Below are 27852 nucleotides of genomic sequence, written 5' to 3' on the forward strand. Positions count from 1 at the left end.
GTAACGGTCTGGAGGGGACACCTTAAGTGTTCAGGGTGCAGAATGGAGCAGGGAGATTTCCATCGTCCCAGGCGTAGGTCCTCACAGCTGCCACTTGTCCCCTGGGTCCAGCCTCACCAACCATTTTTAGTTCATTATGTTCCCATTTGCCTCACAGCCTTTGCACATGCTGGTCCCACTTTCTGTAATGATGTTCCTTGCTGACTCCAACTTTTCCTTTGGGTCGAGAGTTTCCCAGCCCGTTTTCTGGGTCTGCTTGGTTTGGGTGTGTTCATATGACTCCGTGCTTCCGGCTGTCTCCCTGCTAAGCTGGGCTGCACCAGGGCAAGGACTGGGTCAGCTCTTTGGCTCGGGGCCCATCATGCCTAGTAGCTGGAGCATGTATGCAGGAGGTGCTCAAAAATGATTCCGGATACATGTTCTGTTTTATGTGCTTCCTGACTCTTTAGCCAAAACTAAAGCTGGGAGATCTTCTGCCAAGTGCTGCCTGCTTGTGAGCAAGGCTGTCCTGGCCAGGGGCCAACTTCCACCCTGGTCAGGCCACTCCCCCTGCGAGTGCCTCTGCCTGTTCCACCCCTGCCCTTGGGCCGACTGAGAGGAGTCACTCCTGGGCCCTTGGGAGTCACTCTCCAGGCAGAGGACAGGCTGCAAGAGTTGGACTTTCTTAGTGGTTTAATTGAGATCTAGTTCGCGTACCATATGAACCACCCTTTTAAAGTGTACAAGTCAGTGATTTTTGGGACATTCGCAGAGTTGTGCAGCTGTCACCACCATCTCGTTCCAGAACATTTTCATCACCCCACAAAGAAACTCTGTGTCCATTCCTCCCTCACCCAGCCCCTGGCAGGCACCAAGCTACTTTCTGTCTCTGTGGATTTGCTGGTTCTGGACATTTCATGTAAACGGAATTATAGAATTGGGGCTTTCTGTGTGTCTTCTTTCACTGAGCATAATGTTCTCAAGATTCATCCATCCTGTAGTGTGAGTCAGGAACTCACCCCTTTTCACAGCTGAGTAATAGTCCAGCATGTGGATGGACCACATTTTGTGTATCCATTCATCCGTGGATGGACATTTGGGTGGTTTCCACTTTTTGGCTCCTGTGAAGAGCACTGTGTGAATGCGTGTGGACATGTTTTTGTGCGGACGCGTTTTCAGATCCCTGGGCCTCCCTGTGTTTACGTCACTCACTGCCCCTCCCGTTCAGTAGACTTCCTGTTTGCGTTGAGTGCAATGGGGGTGGCTGCGGACATCCGACATCACAGTGGAGTGTCGCTGTGTGCCCAGTGCTGGTTGGAGCCAGTTCACAGAGGCCCGGGCAGCTCCAGGCCGGGCTGTTATCATGCCCAGTGCTCGGCGGGGAAACTGAGGCCTGGGGGCCCTCACTTGTGGCTACAGTGTCAGGGTTTGTTTCCTGTCGCAGTTCTCCAGGCTCTGTTTCCAGATGGGAGAGAGGCGGGGGCAGGGGCTGGAGATGACATGCAGTGATGGGTGGTACTTCTTCAGCATCTCCTGTGTCCCCTGGCAGTCCTGAGCCCTCGGTTGAAATCTCTAGCCTCTCATAACACCCTGCTGGTGTGCGGACTGGTGCTGTTCCAATCTGACAGATAAGGAAACTGAGGCACAGAGAGGCCAAGCAAATGCCATGGTCGTGGGCCTTGAGTGTCAGGGCCAGGAGTTGAACTTGGACACTTTGGCTCCAGATGCTGCTACCTGAACCCTGACATGTTGGGGCTCAGGCAAGAGGCAGATGTTTGGACGGGGACAGAGAGAAATCTCAGGGGCCCACTGGGCAAGGTGAGATGCAGTCTTTCAGAGCCTCTGTCTTGGTTTCTTACTGGGGCAAGTCTGGAATCTCTGCAAGTCTCCATCCCCACCCCCACCCCCTGCCTGCTCACAGGTCCCTGGGGATCCCTACTGCTGCCCCCCTATTCCTAAGCCACCCTCTCTAACTTTGCTGCTCCTGGGAGGCCCAGCAGGGCCTCCACTCCAATCCCCAGCACCCCCCACCCAATGCTGATCAGAGGCCTGTTGCCTGTTCCTGCTCTGTGTGTGGTGTCTGATTGCTGTCTCAGGAGGCAGAGCAAGGACCGTTCACCAAGAGGTGTCATTTTCACTGCAGGTGTGTCAGGCGGTGGCGGCGGCCAAAGCTCCCAGGGAAGAGTAGGGGCCAGATTGGGTGGCGGGCACCATCGGAGGGGTCCCTGACCCCCAGTCTGATTTTTCTGCTTGGCACCTCCGGCACCCACTCCCTGAGGTTTCAGCTTGAGGCCCAGAGCCCTCTACCCGCCTCCCTCTGCTTCTGAAATAATAATCGCCCAGAGCAGCTGGGTTCCCTGCCGAGCAAGCGCTGGCGGGTCCCCCAGGGAGCAGCGCATGCAGAAACCACAGGTCTCTGTCACCCACCTCCTGGGACAGCGTGTGCTGCCTCTCCTCGGATTTCAGATTTGTGTTATGGCTTGCCCTTGCTTCCTCCCTGGGCCGAATGGCCTCAATCCTCATTTCGGCGATTTTCCCCTTGTTGTTCCACCAATTCCAGCCAATCCTGACACTGGCTCTTCCTGAAACAGCGCCACCTCCCTGAGATCAGAGCCAGACTTCCTAGGTTCAAGTCCAGGCTCTGCCACTGGCAGGCTGTGCAGCCTGCATGTCAGTTCCCTTATCTGGCAGATGGAGAAATGGCATTTCCCATTTTGAAAGATTGACTGAGCCACATAAAGGGCACATTGTAGTGTCTGGCTCATGGTCGGTGGTTCTTGTGATGAGAGAGGCACACATCAGGCTCAGAGATGACAAGCAAGTAGCAGAGTTAACTCGGTGTCAGGGGTTGCAGAGGGATGTGATGCTTGAGAAGAGTTTTGAGGGGTGTGTAGGAGTTTTCTTAGTGGATAAGGAGAGGATAGAAAGATACTCGAGATAAAAGGAACCCCAGGCAAGAAACTCAAATTAGTCCTATGTAGATGGACTCCTCTTCCTTCAAAGTGGGGAGTTGATCAAGATGTTCCAGTTGGGTTGAAATCCTCTGGCCTGTACAGGTGCCAGAGTTTGGAAAATCAATGCGTTTGCTGAAAGTGCTTGGTGTGGTTAGCTTCCAGGAGCTGAGATGAGCTGGTGAAGACAGGGCCTGGCAACCTCCCTTGGTCCTGATGCTGCTAATTCTGCTGCTGGAGCCAATAATGCATCTTGGAGGACATCTACCCTAGATGCTGGCACTTGGGGAGATGTGCTGAGAAGCACAGAACAGGTGCAGTGAGGACGGCCCTATGCTGCATGCTTCATTTTGCACTTATATTATTCTCATAACAACCAAAATGAGGAGGTGCTTCTGTTTTCATCCCCATTCTACAGATGAGGAGTCATGACTTGTGGCTTGCCTGAGAACAGCTGGGAAGTGACAGAGCTGGGGTGCAATCTGACCCCCACCCCAACATCTGCATCCTTAGCCACCATGCTTAACAGCCTCCTCGGACAGGCTGGCCCTTCGCCTTGTGGCCCAGTGGCCTGGTGTCTGGAGACCTGGTCCCTGACTCTGCCCCTTGGAGGCAGGGGAACTGGCCTGAGTCATTTCACCTCTGGATTTCACATCCTCACCCCAAAAATGGAGCTGCTGTTGCTGACAGCCCCCCTGGTTGTCCCATGCATTTGGAGGCCCTGGTGGCTGCAGAAGGGCTTTGTAAACTCGGTTCCCTCCCATGCTGCTGCTGTTCTCCAGAGAGGTGAGTGGTCCAGGCCCAGAACATGCCAGAGGTCTCTGCGCATGGACTGCGTTTACTCTGGGGGCCTCCTGGGTGGTACCCAGTTATTCCAGTAAGAGGGAGAAGGTGTGCGTGTTCCTTCTGGAGGAGGGACACTGCTGAGCTGGGCCTGGCAGGTGCCGGGTGCCTGGGTATCAATGCTCAGCTGAGGCTCAGCTCCAGGGCAGGGCCAAGGCCAGATGGCTGGGCTCAGATCCCCACCCAGCACTTACCACTTGGGTGACCGTGAGCCAGTCACTGAACCACTCTGTGCCTCAGTTTCCTCTGTCTGTGCATTGGAGAGGCTAGGGGCTGGGTGTGAGGGCCAGAAGAGCCCCCAGAGGCTGTCCCAGGCCCGGCACCTAGTAGGTGTCCCATGAACAGTAGTTTCTGTGCCCTTTCTCTTCCACCAGCCAACGCCCGGCCCTGGGCCACTATCCCCGCCTGCTTGGCAGGCCCTATGGGATCGAGTGTCCCAGAGGCGGCGGGCTGAGACCAGCGGACCTCCCAGCTGCACACCTGAGAAGCTGCTCCCAGAGTGTTTGCTTAATTAATTGACTTTCTGAGAAGGAGCCTGTCCCCGTGTAAATCTACCAGCAGGCCCTGGTGCTTGCCGCCGCCGGATGCAGCGAATGCAAGACTAGACTTTAAATAAAGGTGTGGTTATTGTTTGAATAATTGAAGAACATCGGGGAAACAGCCCTCCTCCCGTCCGTGGCCAGCTGGCTTCTGGGCCCGTCTCCGCTGCCGGTGGCCCCTTTACCCACACAGGACAGAGGGGCTTTCAGACCTGGGGGCTGGTTGAAACCCCCCAACAGCCAGAAGGAGAGGGATAGATCGAGTGCCCCCGTTCTCCAGACGGGGCAGCCGAGGCCGGGGCATTTCAAAAGCAGGGCCCCGGCCTGGAATCCAGCATTCCGGGCTTGGCGGAACAAAGGGAGGAGGTGGCCCAAGTCTTAGGGATTGTGACATTGAACCCACGAAGGCCCATGGATTTGCAGAAGGTGGCATTCCACGCCGTGCGATTTTCTGGGGGGCCTGGGACTGCTGTGTGTCCTACAGGAATGTAACCTTAAGCAAAACCACCCCGTGGCTTCCCCTGCTTTGCTGTTTCCTCCTGATCCTGTGGTGAGAAAGGCCGGCAGGTGTCTGTGGGCCCCACACGCTCCAGCCTTTGCTTAATCCCCTCTGAACAAGCTGGGCTCAGCCGACAGGATCCGGGAGGATTCGAGGACAGGGTGGTGCCTTTTCTTTCCACTGGTGACTGGCAACTTCCTTCTGGACATAAATTGGTTTTTTAAAAAAATCAGTTGTTGTAAATTATCCCTCCAGAAACAGAACAACTGGTTGATCTGAAGGCATAAAAAGTGCGTAACTTGGGGGTGTACAGGCGTGGTGGAAATCAGTGGCCCTGAGGGACAGAAGCCGGGGAGAGGCTACAGCTTGGATGGTGGTGGCTGATGTGGCTGCAACCAAGAGCCGGCCCTGTTGGAAGCGGCTTCATGCACATCCAGTCACCTTTGTGACACTCCGGGGAGCACTGTTACTTGCTGTTTTACAGATGGGGGGATGGAGGCACAGAGAGGCTAATTAACCTCCCCACCTCACACAGCAGAGCAGGGACTCACATCAGGCAGTCTGGCCCAGAACCCCCTGGAGCCCCCAGCCCCTCTTTCTCTGCAGCCAGCTCTCCTACCCCTCACCTCCTCATCTCTCTGGGCAGCCCTTCCAGCTCATGGGCGTTGCTTGCTCTACCATGACAGCCTGTGGGGGGTGCCACCTCCCCTGGGCCCGCCCCTGGGGCCTAGGGCACCTGCAGCTGCCTGGGCACAGCCGCATCTGAGCCAAGCCTGAGGCTTAGTCAACCTTGACTCCCCAGCACCTGTCTTAGGCCCCTTGCCAGGGCACCCACTGCCCAGATGGTGTGGTAGGGTCACTTCCTCCATCACAGACCAAAGTGAGATTTATGGTTGTCAGCAAACCATCCGGAACATTCTGGGTGATGTTCATGTCACCATACGCCTCCAGACAAGTGAGGGACAGCCAAGCCCAGAGACAGGCACCCCAAGGCCGCCCACTCATGGTTTCCTGTGCCCTGTGGGCATCCATACTAGCCCCAGCTTTTCCCCAGGGGACGGTCTGGGCCCAGAGAGGGAAATCCACTTGCCCTCAGTCACCTAGCAGGAGTATGGCCAGGTCCCACCTTTGCAACTGGGTTCTCAGATCAGAGGTGGGGGCTCTGTCCTCTCTTCCCCTGTGCCTGCACCCCTGCCTTCATTTCACTTTTCAGAGCAGGGAAGGAGGGAGCGAGGGGCGGCCCCTCTGAGCGTTGTGCCCGCCTGCTGCTCCTGGGAGGGGATCCTTCATCCCACAGACCTGCGTCGCCACCGCCGCATCAAGGACAGATGGATTACAGCTAATGAGCCTGCTTGCACCATTAACACTGGAGAGCCTTCCCGGGATTAGAGCCGGCTCACAGCCCGCCGGGGGCCAGCTTGTCACTCTGGCGGTGGCGCCGAGGCGGCTGGCTGTGCATCCACGTGCCCTAATTGTTCCTGTAATTGGGAGCCTGATGCCACCCTCCCTGGGGACAGCCGGCCAGCGGGAGCTGCCCTCTGCGCTCTGACCCCTGCCCTGCCTTTCCCACCCACCCAACCCCTACCCAGCTCGTCCCTAGGGGGCTGGGGTCCTAGGAGCTGTGGCTTGTGGCCCCCTGCCCCTCACACGCCCACTGAAAAGGGGAGGAGCCCCCCCAAGGCCTGGACTCAACAAGCCCCTATTCTTGCCCTGAAACCGGCTGGGGAGGGATCGTGGCCCCGTTTCACAGATGAGTGAGGAGGTCTGCCTGACAGTGAGGTGCACCCAATGGGACCCACCCCCGCCCAGCCCCCTCTACACTGTAGTCCCCTCTTACTCACACGCATTCCCTTACATCCCCCCATGCACCTACATTCTCACACTCATGACCACACGCAGGTGCACACACTGACACACTCACCTGTACTGTCACAGACATCCATGCGCGCATATGCCCCCGTCCACTCACACTCCTCTCAGACGTGTATGCACACGCGTCTTGGGAAGCCCCCAGGAGCAGCACTGCCTCTCCCCCACTGTCCTCGGTGTCACGTGGTCTTGTGCGAGTCACAGTAGCCCCGGAGTGCAGGAGATGACGTTTCTTCCGTCTGAAAAGTTCGTGATTCTGGAGTGATGTTGCTTTGCCCCTGTGCGGAACCCTCTGTGGCTCCCTGTGGCTGGCTGGCATGGGTGCGCCTCCAGGGTGGGGGTGAGGGGTCTGCCAGGTGCTAGCTGAGCGCCCAGTACAGGGGCCCTGCTGAGACGCTGGGAGGTTCCGAGTCCACTTGGGAGGGGACAGAAAGCAGGGAGGGAGCAGCGTGAGTCATCACTCCCTCCGCGAGCCTGGCTGTCGTCAGCACATCCACAGTCAGCACCTCCACCCCACACCCCCAGGGAAAGTTCTTGTGAACTCAGACCTAGTTTCCACCCAGAAGGAGTGCATTCATCTTGCCTCATAAGCTGTACCTTCCTGCTCGTCCAGCTGATCCCACGTGGCTGGAGAGAAGTTGTTTAAACCCTGACTTTGCAGACCTGAGTGGGGCTGCAGGACTGGCTCCAGCGGTGGTGAGGTCAGGTCTGTTGGTACCCTGGGCGAGTTGATTTAATGAACGCTTGACGGAGGGCTCTCTGTGAGCCGGGCACATTTGAGCGCGTCCAGGTCCCATGGCAACCTCACGGTCCCTCCACTTTATCTCTGTTAGGCCGGGAAACCGAGGCACAGAGAGGTTCGGCGGCTTGCCCAGGAGGCAGAGCTGGGGGTGGCAGGCGGGGCTTGAACGCTGCAGTCTGGCCCACAGGGGGATCCCCGTACAGCCCTGAATAGAACAGAAGTGGGAGCCAGGCTCTCAGAGGCCAGGGATGCGCCCCTGGGAGAGGAGGGAGGGAAGTGAGATGCCATAAGGAACATATACTTGGTCTCTGCCCTGGTTCCGGCCCAGAGCTCCGAAGTCCCTTGGAGTTTCCCAGGTGATGGGAACATTTTTGTTCTAATGAGGCGACTCTGGGTGGGCTCGGGAACAGCCTCAGGATGGGTCTGGTCACCAGGACCAGGATTGGGAGTTTGGGACTTTCAGCCCCACCCCCATCCTCCAAGGAGGGGAGAAGGGCTGGGGCGTGAGTTAATCATCGATCGTGCCTACGTGATGAAGCCTCCACAAAAATCCCTGACCTCTAGAGTTCCGAGAGCTTCCTGGTTGGTGAACACATCCTCTGCCAGGAGGTGATGCACCCAGAGAGGTAGTGGACGCTACATGTCCACCCCCAGACCTCGCCCCAGGCATCTCTTCCATCCGCTGTCCCAGAGTTGCATCCTTCGTGATAAGTGGGAAAAGTAAAGTGTTCCCCTGAGTTCTGTGAGCCATTCTGGCTAATCGTAGTTCAGTCCCTGAGGCTGTGGTTTCTAGCTGCACAAAGTGTTACTCAGGCCGTGGTAACCCGTCCCTAATGCCCTCTGTGTCCCTGTCACTTCTCTTGGGTCTCTGTAGGGCAGTGGCAGCATCAGTAGGATCAGGAGGTCGATGGCGCTGCTGCCCAGCCACCGAGGCTGCGAACAGGAGCAGGCAAGGTGAGCCTGGGAAGATGGCCTTCAGTGATACAGGGAGCAGGTGCCCACCCTCACCGTGACCTTACGATGGCCACCCAGCTGTCTGCATGTGGACAGAGGCAGAGGATAAGCAGAGCTATGGAGCAGGCTTCCCAGGGAGGGGTCTGTCCTCCCAGAGGACGCAGGCCCCGCCCACCTTATTGTCTTAATGGTCCTTCCGGCTCTTGTTTCCTTGTCCTCTTGCATTCTTTTCCCCACTTAATTCAGCCTGTCTGCTGCCCTCCGTTTATGAAGCTCCTACTGTGTGCTCACACATGTGCTCAGCGTCCGGAGGGAAGGTGTAGGACCTGACCCCTGGACTCTGTTTGCCACTCATTCATTTATTCATGCAGCTGACACCTGTCATGGTCCTCAGGGCTCTGGGCAGGGTTAGGCTGCAGGAAACTCTGGGTCTAGTTGAGAGAGAATTCTGGTTTCTTCCTCCTACAGCACATCCAGACCCCCTGCTCTCTACCAGGCATTAAACTGACGAGTTTGGTTACAGCCAAGGAGAAGAAGACAGGTGCACAAGTGACTCAGGTTCATGGAGGGAGACATCATGAGAAAGGGAAGTACAAGATGTTGTAGGAGCAGGCTTCCCAGAGGCCATGAATTTGATGGGGTTTTGGAGGATGCCTAGGAGTTTGTGAGGCAGAGAACGGAGGATGCAGTTTTTGAAACTGTGGAGGAGGGCCTTGTGGAGGAGCTTGAGCAGATCAGGGAAATGGGCAAGGGCAAGAATTAGGGAAGAGCAGGGAGAGTGGGTGGATGACCTCTTGGAGTCGAGCCAGGGGCTAGACCCTGGAGAGTGTGTACAGTTCGGTCAGTGACGGGAGGAAAGTTGAGAACACTGAGTCCTAAAGCCCCCAGGGTTTGGACTTGGAGTGCTGGGAAGTCAGTAGCTCTGTATGCGTTCGTGTTTTTCACTATTACCTTTTTTTTTTTTAATTTGCTTTGATTCTTTTTGCCCATGGTACAAAATACACAAGAAAAAAACGTCTGGCATGCCCGTCCAGTAGAACTTTCTACATGGTGGGAAATGTTCCACATCTGTCTTGTCCCACGTGGTAGCCACTAGAGCTACACTTGGCTCTTGTGACCAGGGAATGGAATTTCAAATTTTATTTAGTTTTAATTAAATTTAACTTTGAATTCAAATCACTACCTGTGGCTAGGGTGTTCTGTCCTGGGCAGCAGAGCTGTGGATTGGAAATGAAGCCACCTTCCTGCCCCCAGAGGCCCCACCCCCTGTCTTGATGAGCTTTGGAGCAGGGCTGATGTGATCGTTCTACACAAGGACCCTGCAGGCAGGTGCTCATGGTGTTTCCTGCCCACAGCTGCCCTTGCCTCTCGGTAGGTTCTGTGGGCTTCTCCTAGCTGCCGAAGGAGCCTGCCAGGGAGCCAGGGGCTTGTGGCTCAAGCACCCGTCCTGCCTCTGTAGGTGCTCAGAACAGGCTGCAGAGCCCCGGGGCAGAGATGGGGGTGTCACATCACCTTTCCGAGAAGCAGGTGCAGCCCTCGGACCTGCTGTGAGCCTGGCCTTGCGGGTTCAGTTACTAAACGGCCGAGGGCCTCCTTTAGAAAAGGGTGGACCCTTCCCAACCGTATCCCTAGTGTTGTGGCTCAGAGCCCATCTACACTGGGATGAATAGTGTCCCCTCAAAATTCATATCCACCCAGAACCTCAGAATATGACCTGATTTGCAGATAGGGTCTTTGCATATGTGATCAAGTTAAGATGAGGTCAGGCTGGAGTAGGCCCAGATCCAACAACTTCCTTGTAAGAAGAAGAGAGACACACAGACACAGGGGAGAAGACGGGAGGGAGGCGGCCACAAGCTAAAGAATGCCCGGAGCCACCAGAAGCTGGAAGAGGCAGGAAGGATGCTCCCTAGAGCCTCCAGGGAGGGTGTGGCCCTGCTGAACCCTCAGTTTCAAACTTGTGGCCCCCAGAACGTGAAAGAATGAATTTCTGTTGTTTGAAGCCCCCAGCTGGATGTTGCCTGGTGGTCCCTGTGCTGGGCGTCCCGCTATGTCCCTTGCTCCATGCTGAGTGCCTTTCACAGGCTGGGGCTTCCAGGAACACCTCGTATTTTCCGTCTTTGCTGGAAGAGACCACCATGGCTCCATTCAGCGTTCACTTGGGGTGGGGAGGCTCTAATGGAAGGAGGGGTGTCCCGGGAGCCAGGAGACCCGTCTGTCCAGGACTCTGCTCACTGGTTTGCACCCCTCGGCCTTGGTTTCCTCATCTGTGAAAAGGGGCCATGGGTGGGATGTGGCCATGGGTGGTATCCATTCCAGCAGCGTCCTTGGAGGCCTAGCTTACAAACTTGCCCCCTCAGAGATCCAGAGGTGGGTGTCACGGACAACAGGCGCTCAAGGCTGCTGCCGTGTTGATGGCAGCCGGCTCCCAGGCCTACCCACCTGGCCCACCCGCCCTTGCTGTCCTCTTGGAGGTGCCAGGTCAGCCCAGCCGGTGCTGCACCGCCCAACTTCGATCCCAGGGCCGGGCGGGAGAGTGTTGCTGACACCCCCGCTCTAGCCCGGAGCACGGTGTCCATCAATACAAGAGGAGGCTCTGTGCAGTAATAGCGTGGGGCCTGCCGGGCAATTGATTTAGATCATTTTATAGAGAACCTATGTAAAATAAAAGGCCTTTAATCACATTTGTATCCATTTCCAGGCTCAGTAAATCAATTTGAATTGAGCTGGGTGCCACGGTTACAGCTGATTAGCGTGTGTATATATGGTCAAATTAATGCCGGCCCAGTCTGCTGGATGGGGCACAGCCGTTAGCTCCTGCCTGAGCCTGCCCACTCTTGGCGGGGCGGGGCCGCACCCGGGACCCGACCGCAGAGCAGGCTTCTCTTAGTCCCCCTTCGGCTGCCCGGTGCCCCCAGCCCTGCTTCAGGTGGTTCCCGTGGGTGCCACATGCTCCCACCGTCCTGGGGGAAGCTTCTATGCTGCGGGAGGAGTTTTCTCAGCCGCTGTGTGGTGGCTTCTCCTGTGTGGGGCCTCCCTGCCCCTCCCTGCTGAGCCTCGGGTGGGCTGCCCGGGCTCCTTCATGTGGGCAGCAGGCGCTGATTGAGCCTCCTCTGGGTGCATCCCTGGGGCCAGGAGAAGGGACCCAAGATCTGTTTGCTCCTTACCCGGTATTTGTGGAGCACCAGGACACATCAGACCTCACAGATAGCAATCTGTGCCCTCAGAGACAGGTAATAAACCCAGTGCATCTGCAGAAGAGGTGGAGTGTTGGAAACTCAGATGCTTTGGGGAGGGCGTAGATGGGTTGCAATTGTAGACGAGAGAGGATTGGGGAGGTGGTGTTTGAGCAATGATTTGCAGGCGGTGAGGGAGTGGCAGAGGTGTGGGGAGGGGTAGGGGGATAGGGAGGGTTCTGGGGGCAGAGGGAGCAGCCAGAGCAAAGGCTGGGGAGGAGGACAGCATGGTGACGGGGACGAGCAGGGGCACAGACTGTGTGGCAGGTGCGTTGAGGAGCTGAACAGGCATCCTCGGAGGGTTTGGGCAGGGCCAGGCGTGACCTCTCTGGTTGTTGTGCAGAGGGAGGAGGGGAAGGGCAGAGGCAGGGAGGCCTAGCAAAGGAAGAGGTGAGAAAAAGGCTGTGGGTGAGGTGGGGTGGGATCTCCTGCTCCTGGGATGGGGCAGTGCGGTGCCCTGACTACGGCCACATGGGGACCCTTGAACCATGCGTGGGCTGAGCAGGGGCAGAGAATCGGGGTTGAGGGGCATTTTGGGCCTGGCTGCATGCAGCCCAGACAGTGTCCCTCACTCGGGGGACACAGTCCCCCGCTATACGCTGTGGCCCATGTGTACAGGAGGTGCTTTCTGTCCTTTGTCCTTGTCCCCACATGGGTCTCAGGTCTGCTGTGGACAACCCGGGACGGGGCTGGGGCATCTTCCTGCTTGCCAGGTGCCACCAAGGTGCAGGGACCTGGGGGAGGGTATCGCTTAGTGGTAGAGTGTGTGCTTAGAGTGCACGAGGTCCCGGGTTCAATCCCCAGTCCCTCCATTAAGAAATAAATAAATAAAACTGATTACCTCCCCCCCCCAAAATAAAACAAAACAAAACAAAAATGGGGGAGCTGACCCCTGGGCAGAACCAGGCAGAGAGAGCTGGGTCCCTCTGGCCACCAGAAGCTGTGCCCACACCTTGGAGGCTGCAGGTGCCAGACGGGCTCAGCCAAAGCACCAGGTTGACTTGCTCCTGCTTATCAGAACTAGCTTTTCAGCTAGGGACACTGCACTCTTGCTGTTTGACCCAGAAATAAACTGAGTCTGACTCTTTTAACAAGTTTGCTGCTCCCCAGGGGCTGCCCAGATAGGCCTGTGCAGGGGTCCCTACGATCTGGCCCAGGAGGCCCCCATCCCAAATAACCTAGTGGGTGTCTTCCATTCAAGTCCTGCCCCTTCGATGGAGTCTCCCCGGTGTCTCACCTCCCCAGTCTTTCCCACAAATCCCCACCACAGCAGCAGCATCAGTAAATGCTTACCTGGTGCTTAGGAAATGCCACCACTGTTCTCAAGGCCCCATCCCTGTTAACTCATGTAATACACACAGCAGTTGCATGAGGCAAGTACTTTTCTATCCCCATTTGGAAAACTGAGGTTCAGAGAGGTTCAGTAACTTGGCCTGAGGTTGCACAGCTTGGAAGTGGCAGAGCTGAAATTTGAGTCCAGGTCGTTTCCAGGTACTGAGCCTTTAATTGCCAGGGCAACCTACACCCCAGAAATGATGCTCACTTGGGCATCTTCTCAGAGGAATCTGTCCCAGAGCAGTGATGCCATAGGACCTCTCAGTGCCTTTCCTAGCCCTTCATGAGGTTGCCTGCCCTGGTACTTGGCCCACGTCATCCAGATGTATCCTACCAGTGTTTACTGAGCACCTTCTGTGTATCAGGCTCTATGCCTGGAGTTAGGAACACAGCAAGAAGCCAGGTAGACACCTCTGCTGGGGGAGCTTATATTCTGCTTCTGTGTTGGAAGGAGGGGCGGTGTGTGTGACAGAAAGCACACAGATAATGGTCAAAAAATCAGTCCAGGGGGGATATGCCCTAGGAAGAAAAATACAGCCAGGGGCAGAGTGTAGAGAACCAGGGGCTGATGTCAGTGGGGTGAGCAGGGGAGGTCTGTGTGCATGTGACTTTGAGCAGAGGCCTGAAGGAAGGAAGCAAGCAAGCCCTGTGCTGTCCGGGGAAAGTGTTCCAGTGAGATGGGGTGGCATGTGCAAAGGGCCTGAGGCAGACCCTCACCTCAGCATATTCCCAGTAAACCTGGTTTGAGGTTTCAGACTCTTAGTTTCCTAGGGCTGCCCAGCAAATTACCCCAAACCGGGTGTCTTAAAGCAGCAGAAGTGTACTCTTTCCCAGTTCTGGAGGCTGGAAGCTTGAAATCCAGGTGTGGGCAGGGCTGTGCTCCCTCCAAAGGCTCTAGGGGAGGGTCCTGACCGCCTCCCCCAACTTCTGGCGCTCCAGCAATCCTTGCTGTTTCTTGGCTCACATCACTCCTGTCTCTGCTTCTGTCACATGGCCACCTTCTTGTAAGGACACCAGGCATATTGGATCTAGGGCCACCCTAATCCAGGATGACCTCATCTTAACTAACTGCATCTCCAAAGCCCCCATTTCCAAATAAGGTCACGTTCTGAGGTTCTGGATGGACATGAATTTGGAGGCAATGCTCTGACACCCCAGCACAGACTTGGATTGTTACAAGGAGCTTTGGGACACACTCAGCAAGACCCTCTCATCTGATGATGAGGAAACAGAGCCCTGGTGGGTGAGGTGCCTTGGGGGCCTCCTGGCACACGGTGAGGAGGTGGTAGGCTTGGCTCCACGCTGGGTCCAGGCTCTCTGCGTTGCCCAGCCTGAAAGCATTGCATTGTGCTGCCTGGAAACAGAGCTGGACGGTAGGGAGGTGACCGCAGGGCAAGTGGGCCGAGCTTTGGTCTGGCCTGGCTCAGCGTGGCTCAGAAGTTTCTAGGTCAGGCCAGCAGCCCTCCTCCTGGCTGTGATCACGGTGGACTCTTTCTGGCACTGCATTATTTAGAACGTGGCCATGCTGGTGTTCTGTGGCCCCTGTTAGGGGGTGGAGAGGAACTGGGAAAAGTCCAGAATGTCAGTGACCCATCCCCCAAAAGCCACTGTCAGGCTAATTTTGGGAGATCCTCTCCCGTGGGTTCCGAGGCAAAGGGATTCCGTCAGGAGGGCGGGGAGCACTGAACTGGAGTCCAGGCCCCTGTCCTAGTCCCGGCCATGTAACCCCAGCCCCCTGGCAAGTTGCTCGCACCCTCAGGGCTTCTAGACCCTTCACTCTCAGACTACTGACAAAAGACAGCCCTGTCTCCCTGGGTTTTGAGACTTGAATGAGGACGTGCTTTGAAATCTTTAAACTGGTGAGAGAGTGTTAAAACCAAATTATAGCCTCCAGGAGGCTAAGGGCAAGGTAGCTGAGTCTGTGACCCGAGGGGGCTGGCTGGAAAGGACACCTGAAGCCTGGAGACCTGGGGTAATCCATCCAACGTCCCCGAGTCTCTGATCCCTCATTTGTCAAAAGCTACGGCGGCACCTGCCTCAGCGCATCATCAGGCAGCCCCAGCGCATCGTCAGGCAGCCCCAGCGAATCGATCGTCCTGGAGGCCAGAGTTGGAACCCCCAGTACACAGGCCAGCCAGATGCTAGTATGTGGGAGGGAGATAGGGCACTGCCCCGAGCAGGGGTCTCCTGCTTCATTTCCCTGGGGACTGGGCCCACGATGGCAGTGACTTGACCCTGCTCCCTGGAGGTGAGAGGTCCCCACTTCGCAGCCGCCAGTAATTCCCAGAACCATCCATCTCCTGCCACCCTGCTCCTCCGAGTACCACCGTCAGGGATGAGTGATGGGGCCTCTCGAGGGCCTGCGCTGGGAATTGTTACAACAGGTTTATGCCGCGTGAGTGATGGTGTTTGCACCGCTGACGCCAGTACCGCCAGGACCCGACAGTGCCAGGGACAGGACTTCACAGAGAGCAGAACAATAAACGCCGTGAGAAGCTTCCAAAGAGGGAGCCATTACCGTGCCCAAGAGACCACTAAAGGGCACCGGAGCAGCAGTTGGAGCAGGAAGGCCGGGCCCTGGGGTGTGTCTGTGAATTGGCCACCAGGCCTGCCCTGCAGCACATGGAAGGCTGGGCGGTTTTGGCAGGTGGAGGGCAGAAATGGAACTGGGGAGAAATTGGCTTATTTGGAGGAGAGCTGGGACCATGCTGTCAGTGTTTGAAAGACTCAGAACCTCTGATTTTGGGCCAGGTTCCCTGTAGTGTGTGTGAGTGGCTGGCTGCGGGGGAGGGGGGCGGGTGGGAGCAGAGAGAGGCTGTCGCCCGAAGACTCGGTACAGCCTGCCTGGGAAGCGTCCCTTACCTGCTGGCTGTCACCTGGCCGTCTGGGGCTTCAGGATGGCCCTTGTGGTGGAGTGTTTCACAGCCCCCTTTGTGTCTGGACTTTTCTAGTCCCACCGAAGCTGTCACTTAGCATTGTTCCCTGGGGCTTACCTGGGGGCCCACCTGGTCTGCTGAGGTCCCCTTCCCCCTCTACCTCCTATGGTTTACATTGGGATTTGGGAATCCCCTCACCTGTGTGGCTGAAGCTGTGAAACCAGAGCCAGAGCCTTCAGTCTTGGGGCCTCAGTTTCCTCATCTGCAAAGTGGGGCTGCAGGTCTGTCAGGTAGGGTTGAGGACAGTCAGGACAAATGAGATCATGTGCGTGAATTCTGCAGTCCAGTGCCAGCACGACATTCCCTGGAAGGCATTGAAGACATCTGGGTGTTATTTTCTGTCGCTATCCCCAATTTAAATATCTTCTCCTGGCCTCACACTTCCGCGCAGCGGTATTGTGAGGTGGGTAACACCTCCGTATCTTAGCTTACATCTCAGTCAGAGCTGCGGAGACCCAATCTCCAAATAAGGTTTGCTGGGAGGTTCCAGGGGTGAGCATGAGGACACAGCCCACAAACAGGTCAAGGTTACGGGGTGGGGGGCCCCAGGACTGCGCTTGTCCGGTGCCTGTGTGGTCTCAGCACCCAGCGTGGGCAGCGTTTGAGCCCTCAAGGCCTCCTGGGAGGGTGGCGCTCTTGTTCCCCCCATTTTGTAGATGGGGAAATGGAGGCCCGGGGAGCTGCCACCACTTTTGCCTGAAGTCTCTTGGCCGGGAGCTGGGGGAGCAGGTGACCCAGGCTCTGGGTCGTGCTCTCCTGGCTGCTGTGTCTGTGCTGCCCATGAGTGCCACCTTCAGTGGATGGGCCAGGGTACCTGGGCCCAGAATCCAAGGGATGTGTGGGCAGGGGCTGGGCCACCAATGGAGAAGATGGTGGTGGGTGTGTGGGGAGGACACGGAGCACGCCCGCTGCTGCTGCCGCTGACCAGGCAGCGATTCCCCTCCCAGGATCCTCCCAGTCCTGCACGTCCACAGCCCTGACCTGCTGGGTTGCCCCGTGTTTCCTCATTCCCACCCGCAAAACACATTCACACACAGATGCACAATCACACACAAACACATGTCCACACACGTGCATACATGTGGACAGACACGCATATGCAAATATGCGCACACAGACACACTACACCTGTGCACACGCTCGTGTACACGCTACACATGCACGCGGTGCATCCACACATCCACACACACATGCACACGTACACACGACATGCACTTACACGTATCACATGCATACGCATGGATGTGGGCCCTGAGGGGCAGGGCCTGGGTCTGCCAGGTTCCCAGACTCCCCATGGGTGGCACGTTCGCAGCCCCTCCACGTCCTGATGACAAGGAGGATGCCCGGCGCCTGGGGAGGCCGGCCCAGTGGAGTGTGGTGCCCTGTGGGACGCTTCCACCTTGTAATTTCAACCCGGCCGCTCCTGCTGACAGCAGCAAGGTGCGACAGAAATAGCAGCAGGATTCACGCAGTGGTGACAGCAGTGGTGACAGCCGGAGTCCCCACAGAGCCTGGAGCTCTGGTCCCTTTGGTTCAGGGTAGCCAAGGAGAGGGAGGCTCTGCAGCTGGCTGGGATGCAGGAGGACCTGGTCAGGCCCCGTCTCTGCTGAAGGGACAGTGTCTGGCCACCCACGGGGCAGCAGGGTCAGTGTGGTCCCTGTACCCGCCTTGCTTGCAGAAGGGTAAGGAAAAGCAAACACTTGCTTGGGTAATTGGAAACCTGACATCAGGGGGCCAGTGGATGGGTCTAGGGGCCCAGAGTGACTTGCACTTGGTGGACGGTGGGGGAACAAGGCTTTTCTAAAAGAAGTTGAGATCTGATGGGCTGGGCAGGTGGAGGCACTACAGGGTTTTGAGTAGGGGAGGAAGCCTCCTTTCTGAACCCGGTGTACCAGTGGGACTGGAGCATGCTCCTGAGAGGTAGGCCTGGGCATGTGAGGTGGGCACCAGTGAGTGTGCAGCCAGCTGTCACAGAGCCATCTTCACACAGGTGGGAAAATAATTTTTGAAAAATGCAACTTAAGGTAAATGTACTTAATACCACTGAACTGTGCACTTAAAAATGGTTAAGGCGGTCAGTTTTGTATGTGTTTTGCCACAATTAAAATAGTTTTTTAAAAAGTTCACCTACACCTACATTTAAAGCCACCCCCCACCCCTGAGCCATTTTATACCTGCTGAGTCAGCTCCCAAATGCAATAAAACAATAACATGCATTGCTGGCACAGTTGTGGTGAAATGGACAGATGCCTGGAGTCTGGCAGTAGGACAGGAAGAGCCCTTTTGGAAAAGCAAAAGGGCGGGTTGTAGCGAGACCCACAGAGATGCTTCTTCACTCGGGTCCCAGAAATCCCATGCTGGGATTTATTCTAAAGAAATCAGTCCTCACAAACAAGCAGGTAGCAGAGCAGCAGAAATGAAGATGTACTTGCTGCTGTGAGAAACTGGGACCACCTTCAGTCCCCCCGGCAGGCACTGATGTCAGCACGGCAGAGGATTAGGGTGTTCTCAGGACGATATTCCCAGAGACAGAAGGAATCGGGAATAAATAACAAGCCATCAGGTGCACAGAGGGGTCCACACGGCCTGGAAGAGGTTTGTTCTTCTTCTCCTCCTGTCCTTCTGGGGACGGGAAAAACAGACACGGATGTGCTATATTGTTCCCATGGATTCCCTGAAAACCCCCAGAGAAGTGATAAACAGATCTTTGCATCCTGGTGCTGGCTAATTTGTTTTCAATAGGTTTCAATCAATTACGTGGGGTCTCAGGAAGGGGAAGTGGCCCAGTAATTGGCTAATATAAATCACTCGGCACTTCAAAAGCAGCTCTCCACTGAGATGCAGCAGCCCAGCCTTCGATTCTTAATAAACAGGCGCGTTTGTCCCTCACCCCTTGGTCCCCCGGGCTCAATGGGAACCGTGCACTAAGGGTCCGGGAGGAGGGACACATGTGGCAGTGATGGATTTGGCCACCCCGCAGAGGTCACCGAGTCTGGCGCGCTCCTCTCCTGTGTGCCTGCAGGAGTGTCCTGGGGCTGCCTGACAAAGTGCCAAAACCAGGCAGCTTAAGCTGCAGAAATCCGTTCTTTGGTGTTCTGGAGGGCTGAAGTCAGCCATCATGGTGCGGGCAGGGCCGCGCTCCCTCTGAAGCCCCCAGGGGCGGATCCTCCCTGCTCTCTTCCAGCTTCTGGTGTTGTGGCCCCTCCTCTGCGCTCCTTGGCTTGTGGCCTCATCCCTCCGGTCTCTGCCTCTCTTGTCATGTTGCTTCTTCCTTGTGTGTGTCTGTCTCTGAGTCTCTTCCCGTTTTGTGAGGACCCCAGTCATACCGGATTAAGGGCCCACTCTACTGCAGTGTGACCCCTTCTCATCTTACATCTTAATTATGTCTGCAAAGACTCTGTCCAAATTGGGCCCCATTCAGAGGTACCAGGATGAGGGCTTCACCGTATCTTTTGAGGAAAACACAACTCGGCCCACACACCCCTTTTTGGGTGGGGACCTCAGGGGGTGGGCTGCCGCTGACTGATGCCATCCCCTCTGCATGTGGTTTTGGAATGGACATCTGTTCCCATGTGGGGCCCTGGCCTCTCCCCTCCTTCTCCTTTGCCGACTGTCTTACCTGGGCGGAGGGTGTGGGGTGGGCATGAGGCAGGCAGAGGGTGGGATGGTGACGTTCTGCAGTGGGGGGAGCACCTGGCGGTGGCCCCGTTTAGCATCCATAATCATCCTCCTTCAGCTGTGAGATTGCCCTGTGCTCATCTGGGAGGCTCAGTGGGGAGCCGGGGGCCAACGGGGAATTTGCTCCAGCAGGAAGATCTCAGGAATGAGGAGTGGGCAGAAGTGGGGGCGGCTCCGTGGGGACGGCAGGGATGGGGTGTGTGCACTGCTGGTGCTGAGGCAGGGGAAGAGCAGCTTGAGGCGGGGTAACCGAGAACCCCCAGCCCTGGGCATTGAGAGAAGCAGAGAAATGTGTGGGTCTGGGGGCCCAAGGGCTGAGGTTCCCAACAGCCACGCTGAAGGCTCACGCCCCGTGGTTACGAGGACTTGGAAGTGCATCGTTCACTTTGACCCTGGCAGCCGCCCAGGGAGGTCAGCCTGACCCATCCCCGACTTTCTGGGGCGAGGTAACCGGGAAGTCCTCCAGGCTGTCCGGCACGTGCTTTCCTCAGCACTGCCCATGCTTCAGCTCATCCGCTCCTCAGAACTGCCTCTCGGTGGGGAGAAATAGGACAGTCCCCATTTTCCAGACGAGGAAAGCAGGCTGGGCAGGACGATGGCCCGGGACATCCAGGCAGAGAGCCGTCTGGCCCCGAGCCCCTGCTGTTAACTGTCTCCAAGGAAAACTGCCTTCCCCGTGGCCGGTCAGCCCCGAGGCCAAGCCAGAGCCCAGGTCTGTATGTCCTCTGACCTCAGGGTCTTGCTCCAGCCCAAAATGCTAAAAGAAGTGGGAGAAGGAGTGCTAAATGCTCAGAGGCAAGCTGCTTTAGACCCCCAGGGGAGGGCACACATCTGGGGTGGAGGTCCAGAGGTGCAAGCTGGGCAGGTGTTGGTGGAGGGCATAGTGGCCCCAGGGGACTAGGAGGTGGAGTGACAAAGAGCCATTCATTCCAAGACAGGCCAGGGCTCAGTCCTGCTGGAAGACAACACAAGCCAGGCATACACGCATAATGTGGCCTCGGAGGTGATGGGGGTTCAGAGGGAAAAGACAGGATGCACGGGTGGGCAATGGGGGTAGGGAGGTCAGGGAAAGGCCCCCCTAAGGAGGTGACTGAGCTGGCACCTGAACAAAGACATGGGGAGGAAACTGTGTTGGCATATGGGGAAGCAGGGTCAGGGCAGAGAGGGCCACAAGTGCAAAGGCCCTGTGGTCTGAGCTCGCCTGGCCTGTGCAGAACAGCAAGACATGGAAACCACAGAGCAAAGAGCCAGATTTCTGGACCCAGGATCCTCTCTTCCCTGCTGCTGTCTTTGGCATCCAGGGGTCTCTTGTCTTTGTCATCACACTGCCTGCCAGGGTGACCCTGGGGGAGGCAGCCCGCAGCTGGGAAGCACGAGGGCAGGTGTGGTCCTCTTGCGTCACCGCCCAGCCTCCACCTGCCCCTGCACAAGAGCTCGCTCATCTCTCCTGCTCACAAATCACCGCTGCCTAATGAAGTACCCTGCGCCTTGAAAGAACTCCAGGGCCCCTTGCTCTGAGCCAGGTCAGAGCCCTCGCGAAATTACAGCTGTAAGACACGGCGAGGGGGAGCAGGGCCTCGCGCCCTGCCTGTAATTACGGCCCACGGAGTGCTGATTGCCGCAGTCCAATTAATTAAACACGGCAGCGACCCAAATTATGATCCCTTGCCTCATACTGAGCAGTATTTTTAACCTTAACTGTCGCGGCTGAGCTTAAATTTCCTATCTGGACAGGAGTGTCACCCGCGGGAGAAGGAGTAGTGTTGAACCAAACCTCGCCGGTGACAGACCCTGTAATTAGGAGCTGTAGTGCCCCCACGACTGGTCTTTAAAACTGTCAGAAGCCAAACGGCTGTCATTTGACAGAAGACTATCATTACCCGTGAACCTATTAGCTGCAGGTAAATAACATATTATGCTGGGGATGGGAAGCAGGCAGGTTAGGGAATTTGCTGACGCTTAATTAGGACCTGCAGCACCGAAGATGGATGGTCACCTTCCCGCTTCCTTCATTAGGAGGAGGGACAGGTGTGGTGGTGGTCGTGGGAGGGAGCCCAGGCTGCTGACTGTGCAGAAAGCGCAGCCTCCCTTGTCCTCATCGCCTCTGCCTCCCGCTGCACTGTCCACACTGCCCTTCCAGACTGAGGTCGACACTGATCCCTGTAGGGTGAGAGGATTCAGTGAGACCAAATGTGTGCGCACCCTGGGGCTGAAGGAGGATGGTGGAGCAGACCCCCTACTCGGCAGTGGGCATCTCAGTGTGGGGCGCAGGGACCTGGATCCTCCCTGGGATCTGGGAGGTGTGGGCTGAGAACGACACTTTACAGTTTGTGAAGCCCATCCCACTCGAGTGCACTCAAGCTTCCTGATACTCACACGTCTCTTCCCTCGCACTTTACAACTGGAAAGACCTTCAGGCCCTGGAGGCCTCGTTTCCCAAGGTGCAGGGGTGGATTCCAGTCCCACCCACAGGGTCGTCACAGGCGATGTGTGGATTCACGTCTTCAAACTTAAGGGGGACCCAGTTGTCATTCTAGCATGTATCCCGGGGACATACAGTAACAGTGAAGCCAGTGGCGTCTTGAGTGTCCGGGCTTAAGTGGTGACTTGAGGCCGTTTAGACAAATATTAAGTAAATGGCTCTGCGGGGTGTCTGGGGCTGCAGGTGTCAGGAGGCCTGACTCCACCGGCTTAAGGGGATTTTAATATCCCAGAGCAAGGGGTGCAGAGGTAGGTCCGGTGGGCCGTACCCCTCGGGGGGCATCAGCCTGGGGCTTGTTTGGTAGATAAAGGAAGAATTTAGGGAAATGGATATTGAAAGGAAATTAGAACTAGTAAATCACTGGAGAATTCCCGCAGTACCCAACCATCCACCCTCCCACACACCACACACACCTGTGTGTACCTCCAACAGCACACACGTGCACACATGTACCCACATGCACCTATGTGCGTGGACACACACACAGGGACACCTGATGCCATGGGCCCCTCCCCACTCATTCTCCAGGTTGGATCCTGGTTTTTAAGTGTTCGCTCTGTACCTGCTCCATCCTCATGGCTCCAAGTGGAAGGACTCCTGGGCGCTCTCACCCCTGGAGGCCAGCCTGCGCTGAGCAGGGTGAGCCATGGGTGACGGTGCCGTGTGAGAGATGCCCAGAGGCGTGGGTGGTGCCCGTGAGTGCAGAGTGATGGGGGTGGACAGAGAACGGGTGTCTCCAGCTCCACGTATTAGTGTTACCTGGGCCTTTCTGTCATCTGTGGGGCCCAGGAGGGATGCGGTGGGACCCACCAGGGTAGGGAGGTTATTTCAGGAGAAGGGGACGGGGCTGCAAAGGGCAGGACTGCTGGGGTTGGGGAGACTCCTGGAGTGGCCGGTGTAGCGTGAGGATGGCCCCGACGGAACCCCTGGAACACCCTGCTCGGGTCGGGGATTCTATGTGGTGCGGGTAGGTGGTCCGCGTTGATGCGGTTCTGGGCCTGGGAGGCGGTGGAGGTGCCATGGCACTGATCGTGACAGCTCACGTGTGCTTCCGTGTGCCTTGTGCTGTCATTTGTTCATTCATTTGGCAACTATCCAGGGAGTTCCCGCTGCTTGCTGGGGAGCAGGACAGGCAGTCCTTCCTCTCTGGGCCTGACAGCTCAGTGAGGGGAGAGAGCGGTGAAGCCCCCTCCTGTTTCCCCTCCTCCCTGTGCACTCACTTTTCCTGAGTCAATACCCCTGTCCTCCCAAGTCCCAGACCTGATCTGCATGCGCAGTGTCCCCACACTCGGAGTCCACAGCCCTGCCGGCCCTCCTTCCTTCCTTCCTTCCCCCCGGGGTCCATGCGTGGGGGCTGGTTTCCCGAGAGCGTGTCTTGGTGACATATTTGGTGGGCCCGGCTGCCTGGCTGGGAAGATCCATTAACTGGCGTCCTCGCTGCTCGCCAGCCCCAACCACGGTTTAATTTGCCAGTCTGTGGGCTTCCTATCCACGCATTCATCTACATTTGTGTCAGACAAGATTGCCTTTGTCTTCCTCTGCCTGCTAATAAATCCCCTGTAGATGTTGGCCGAGGTGTTCTGCTTACTTGGGATCTGGTTTGGAAATTGGGTTGGGGGTGACTCTGAGGGAAAACAGCCCTGTGAAGCCAAACCGAGCTGTCTCTCCCCGTCAGAACCCCCCCGGAGGTGGCCGGGCTGGCCGCAGGGCCCGTGGCCCGCCAGATCCCCCCCGGAGGTGGCCGGGCTGACCGCAGGGCCCGCAGCCCACAGACGGGTGCTTACTGCTTGGCTCTGGACCCCATAACAAAGCACCAAGGACACAGCGGCTGAGACAACAGATGATTAGGGTTTTCACAGCTCCCGAGGCTGGAGGTCCAAGACCCAGGTGCTAGCAGAATCGGCTCCCCCTGAGGCCTCTCTCCTGGGCATGCAGACAGCCGTCTTCTCCCTGTGTCCTCACGTGGTCCCCTCTCTGTGTGTCTGTGTCCTGATCCTTTTTCTTATAAGGACACTGGCCATTTTGGATCAGGGCCCCACCCCATTGACCTCATCTTAACTTAATCACCTCCTTGAAGATCCCAATATAGTCACATTCTGAGGTGCGGGGGGTTAGGACTTCAGCACAGGAATCTTAGGGACCACAACTCAGCCCATAATGGGCCCCATTTCCCCTTTCCACTCATCTGTGAAGTATGATGAGCATCAGAAAAGTGCATAGAAATGCCCACCTCATGTGTGTTTACTGGCTGAATTCCCCGTGTAACCAGCACCCAGAGAAGAAATGGAGTGTGGCCAGTCCCCAGGAGCCCCCTCCGGCCCCTGGTCAGTCAGTGTTCCCCTGGGGAAGCCACTGCCCCAACTTCTAAGCCCAAGAGGTAATTTTTTAGAACGAGTGATGTTCTGAAGCGACATGTTCTGAGTGGCTTCTGCACCACCAGGGGCAGAATGGAGGAGAAGCAGAAACAGCTCCAGGAGTGGGCTGGGCTATCCCGGGGCTTGCAGGCGGGCTGCCTGCGGGAAGAGACACGGTCCGGCTGTCCCCTTGCCTGGGCCCTGAGTGTGCCTCGGGGTGGGGCTGGCCAGCCGCTGAGTTGTCTGGCAGCTGCTTCACGGACATGTGGCAATTACCCAGAAACACAGGCCTAAGGGAAGAGGTCGCCCTGCGAACTAGACGTGCAGAGGAAAGTTGGCTTCTTGGTTTGTCTTATCCCCAGAGTGAAATTCGCAGGAACTTTGTAACGTTTTTTGTCTTTTACCTGCATCCTGACACCCCTGAACTTGACATTCAGAGAAACGGCTTATAAACATCTCGTGTCCAGCCTTGTGTCACATTCTGTGGGACGGATCGTGTGCCCATCAGCTCTGTGCCCTGGGACTGTGGGCTGACACTCGGACCGTGTGGACAAGGCAGGCGCAAGTGTCTGGCGGGGCAGTCGCTCCGCGGGTAACTGAGTACTGGCTGGCTGGCACTCATTAGGTGTGACCGTGGCTATTGGAGTTCCCAGAGGTGGACGGCGGCAGGGAGGGTAGAGGGTGGACTTCAGCCAGGACCCGAGGGAAAGGGGTGTGGGGGAGACCTCAGCAGAGAAGGGGAGGCTGTGCTGGGGAGCACACAGTGCAGACAAAGGCTAGAAGGCTGGACCATGCAGAGCTACTCATGGAAAGTGGCCATTCCACTTGACGGGAGCCAGGTTTGTGTGGGCACGTGAGGAAAAGACGGTGGCCGGAAGGGTTTGAGCTGGGCCCGTGGACAGCTTTGAAAGCTGAACTTTGGCGAGATAGCAAGAGTTCTGGCTGTGGGGAGGCCGTGTTTGTGGGGGTCTGAGGGCCCCAAGTCCCGTTTCTGGGCCCAGTCTTGAGGCTGCCTGGGCCTTACTCAGAGCAGTGGGGTGGTGGCCGGCTGGGTGACCCCGTGTCTTGTTCATCTCAGGAGCCCAGAGCTCCAGGTATGGGAGCTGCTGTCCAGGATCCTGGCACATGGAGGGGGAGGCCATCAGCAGCCTCCTAGCCCTGCAGGCTGGCTCCGGCTGGAGGACACCCACCTAGAGGGCACCTCTGCTCCAGACCCTCGAGTCCTACAGCCACGGGTCTGGGCTCCCCTGGGCTGCCTTGCCCGGGCCACCACCCACCATCAGCTTCCCTGGCAATGAGTGGGCACCTGAGCACTGTGGAACCCCGTGGAACTGGGAAACAAGGAGGCCCCGTCTAAGGTGGAGCAGGGGCAGCCCAGCCAGGCCCACGCGAGCGTGCACACGAGGACGTGGGCACGCACGCCCCTCCTCGCCCAGTCCGCGGCTGCTGGAGGCTTGGAGGTGTTTGGAACTGGACCCCCCCCCCACAGGCTCCGCATCCTGATCACCCCTCCTGATCTCTGCGTCCCTTGCAGACAGTCTCCCTGACAGAACCTGACAAGAGCCATTTCCAAGATGGATTGATTCAATTTAGCACAGATTTTTGCTGGATTTGGTGACGTATGGCTCCCTGTTGGAACCGCATCAAATGTGACTCCGAAGAGAGAGGGTTTATTAGGCCAGGCGGCACCGAGCAGGTGGGGCCCAGGGGGCGGGCGCCTCCCACCCGGCTGCATCTTGTGTGCTTGCCCTGGGGTGCCTTGGGGTCCCCACCTGCCCCCAGCCCTCCCGTCATTAGGGGGCCGCAGCCTGGCCCAGCTCGGCCCAGCTCAAAGGGAAACGCCTTGTGAGCCGGCTTTACATTGTACTCCAGGGGCTGAATTTCCATTTTATTCCCAGAAGCAAAGTTTTGCTACTGCCGTGGACCCCACCGCAGGAAACCCAGAGCTAAAGACTTCTTCCCTCTGGGCTGATAAATTTTTAATGGAGGCCGCAGCTCCAGCAGGCATTGCCCATGGCTCACCCCCAGCCTGGGACCAGTGCTGTGTGTGTGTGTGTGTGTGTGCGCGCGCGCGCGTGCATGCGTGCGCATGTACGTGCAGCATGCAGAGCCTGCCTTGGCCAGGGCACAGACGCCACAGCTGGTGGCCTCACCTTGTGACCACAGTCGTGTGCATGAGCTCAGGCTGCTGGACTAGATACTCGGCAAGGGCCAGGGGTTGCTCCTGCTGGTTGCTGCTGGAAGGAAACACTGGAAGGGGGAGAGAACCCGTCTTGGGTAGGGAGGCAGGACCCCGAGTGCGGGTTCATGTGGCTTTGGCCTTGTTGTCGGAGCCGTCCCACGGGAGTAAAAGTCAAAGTCATAACTAGAACTATAAACCCTTCCTTGACCCCCAAACCTACTCCCCTCTCCTGTATCCACCTCCGACTCCCCTTCATCTGCTTCACTCCAGCCACGCCGGCCTCCTTGCTCTTCCCTGAACACTCCAAGCACACTCTGGCCTCGGGGCCTTTGCACCTGCTGTTCTCCCTGCTGAAGTGTTCCCCCTGAGACCTCCACCCTGCTCATGCTCCTGGCTCCTTCAGGCCTTTATTCAAGAGTGAACTGCTCCATGTGGCCGACTCTGACCACCCTGTCGTGACACTGAGTTCCTCTCCTGGCTCTGTTCCGCTTCATATTTATCTCTCTCGAACCGCATACACACGGATGCTGTGTGAAGACCGGAGCCTCACTCTGTATCCCCAACGCGCAGAACCGTGCCTGGCACTCAGGAGGTGGTAGACAGGTCAGAGTTCCTGAGTGAGGGACTGGCTTTGGTGGTCATCTGAGCTGGATTTGCAGAAGCAGGAGCCTGGCTTGAGTTTCCCTTTGTGCATGTGGCCCCCTCAGAGACATCCTGTCCTGATGCCTGGAGCCTGTAAATGTGACGTGATTCAGAAAAGGGGTTCTTACGCGTGAGATTAAGTTAAGAACTGTGCAGCGAGATTCGCTTGGGTTATCAGGTTGGTCCTGAATGCAGTCGCAGGAGAGGTAGAGGGAGATGTGAGATGTAGACGTGGAGAGGCCAGGCGACCGTGGAGGCAGCCCCCCAGCCAAGGCACACCCGTGGCCGCCAGGAGCTGGAAGGGGAGAGAAGGATGCTCCCGGTGCCCTGTCGGGGGCACGGCTCTGCCAACACCTCGACTTCAGCCCAGTGACACTGATCTCCAACTTCTGGCCCCCAGAGCTGGGAGGGAGAGAATAAATGTGTGTTGTTTCACTCCTCCAGTTGGAGGTAATTTGCTGTGGCAACCGCAGGAAACTGATGCGGCGTCTGGCGCTATTTCACACAGCACGTGGAGAAGCCCCAGCAGCGGGGCAGGGGCCGGACAGGCAGCTCGAAGCTCACCCTCTCGCTGAAAGGCCAGCCTCCCTCCGTGCTCTGAGTCTGGGTCTCTGCCTGTGGGATCTTCTGG

General features: G+C 57.1%; 2 protein-coding genes across 2 annotated transcripts in view; both read left to right on the top strand.

Annotated features, from left to right (window-relative positions):
• LOC140688136 (uncharacterized) overlaps nt 1-3944 on the top strand; it is a 230406-nt gene extending 226462 nt beyond the window's left edge. The window contains exon 3 of the mRNA XM_072946750.1: nt 3349-3944. Within this exon, the coding sequence (XP_072802851.1) occupies nt 3349-3362 (14 nt within the window). The 3' untranslated portion in view covers nt 3363-3944. The remainder of the gene's footprint in view (nt 1-3348) is intronic.
• Nucleotides 1-27852, top strand: part of GSE1 (Gse1 coiled-coil protein) — a 172891-nt gene that overhangs the window by 10079 nt on the left and 134960 nt on the right. The gene's annotated exons all lie outside the window — the stretch shown is intronic.

This window comes from Vicugna pacos, chromosome 21, assembly GCF_048564905.1.
Source record: "Vicugna pacos chromosome 21, VicPac4, whole genome shotgun sequence".
NCBI classification, from domain to species: domain Eukaryota; kingdom Metazoa; phylum Chordata; class Mammalia; order Artiodactyla; family Camelidae; genus Vicugna; species Vicugna pacos.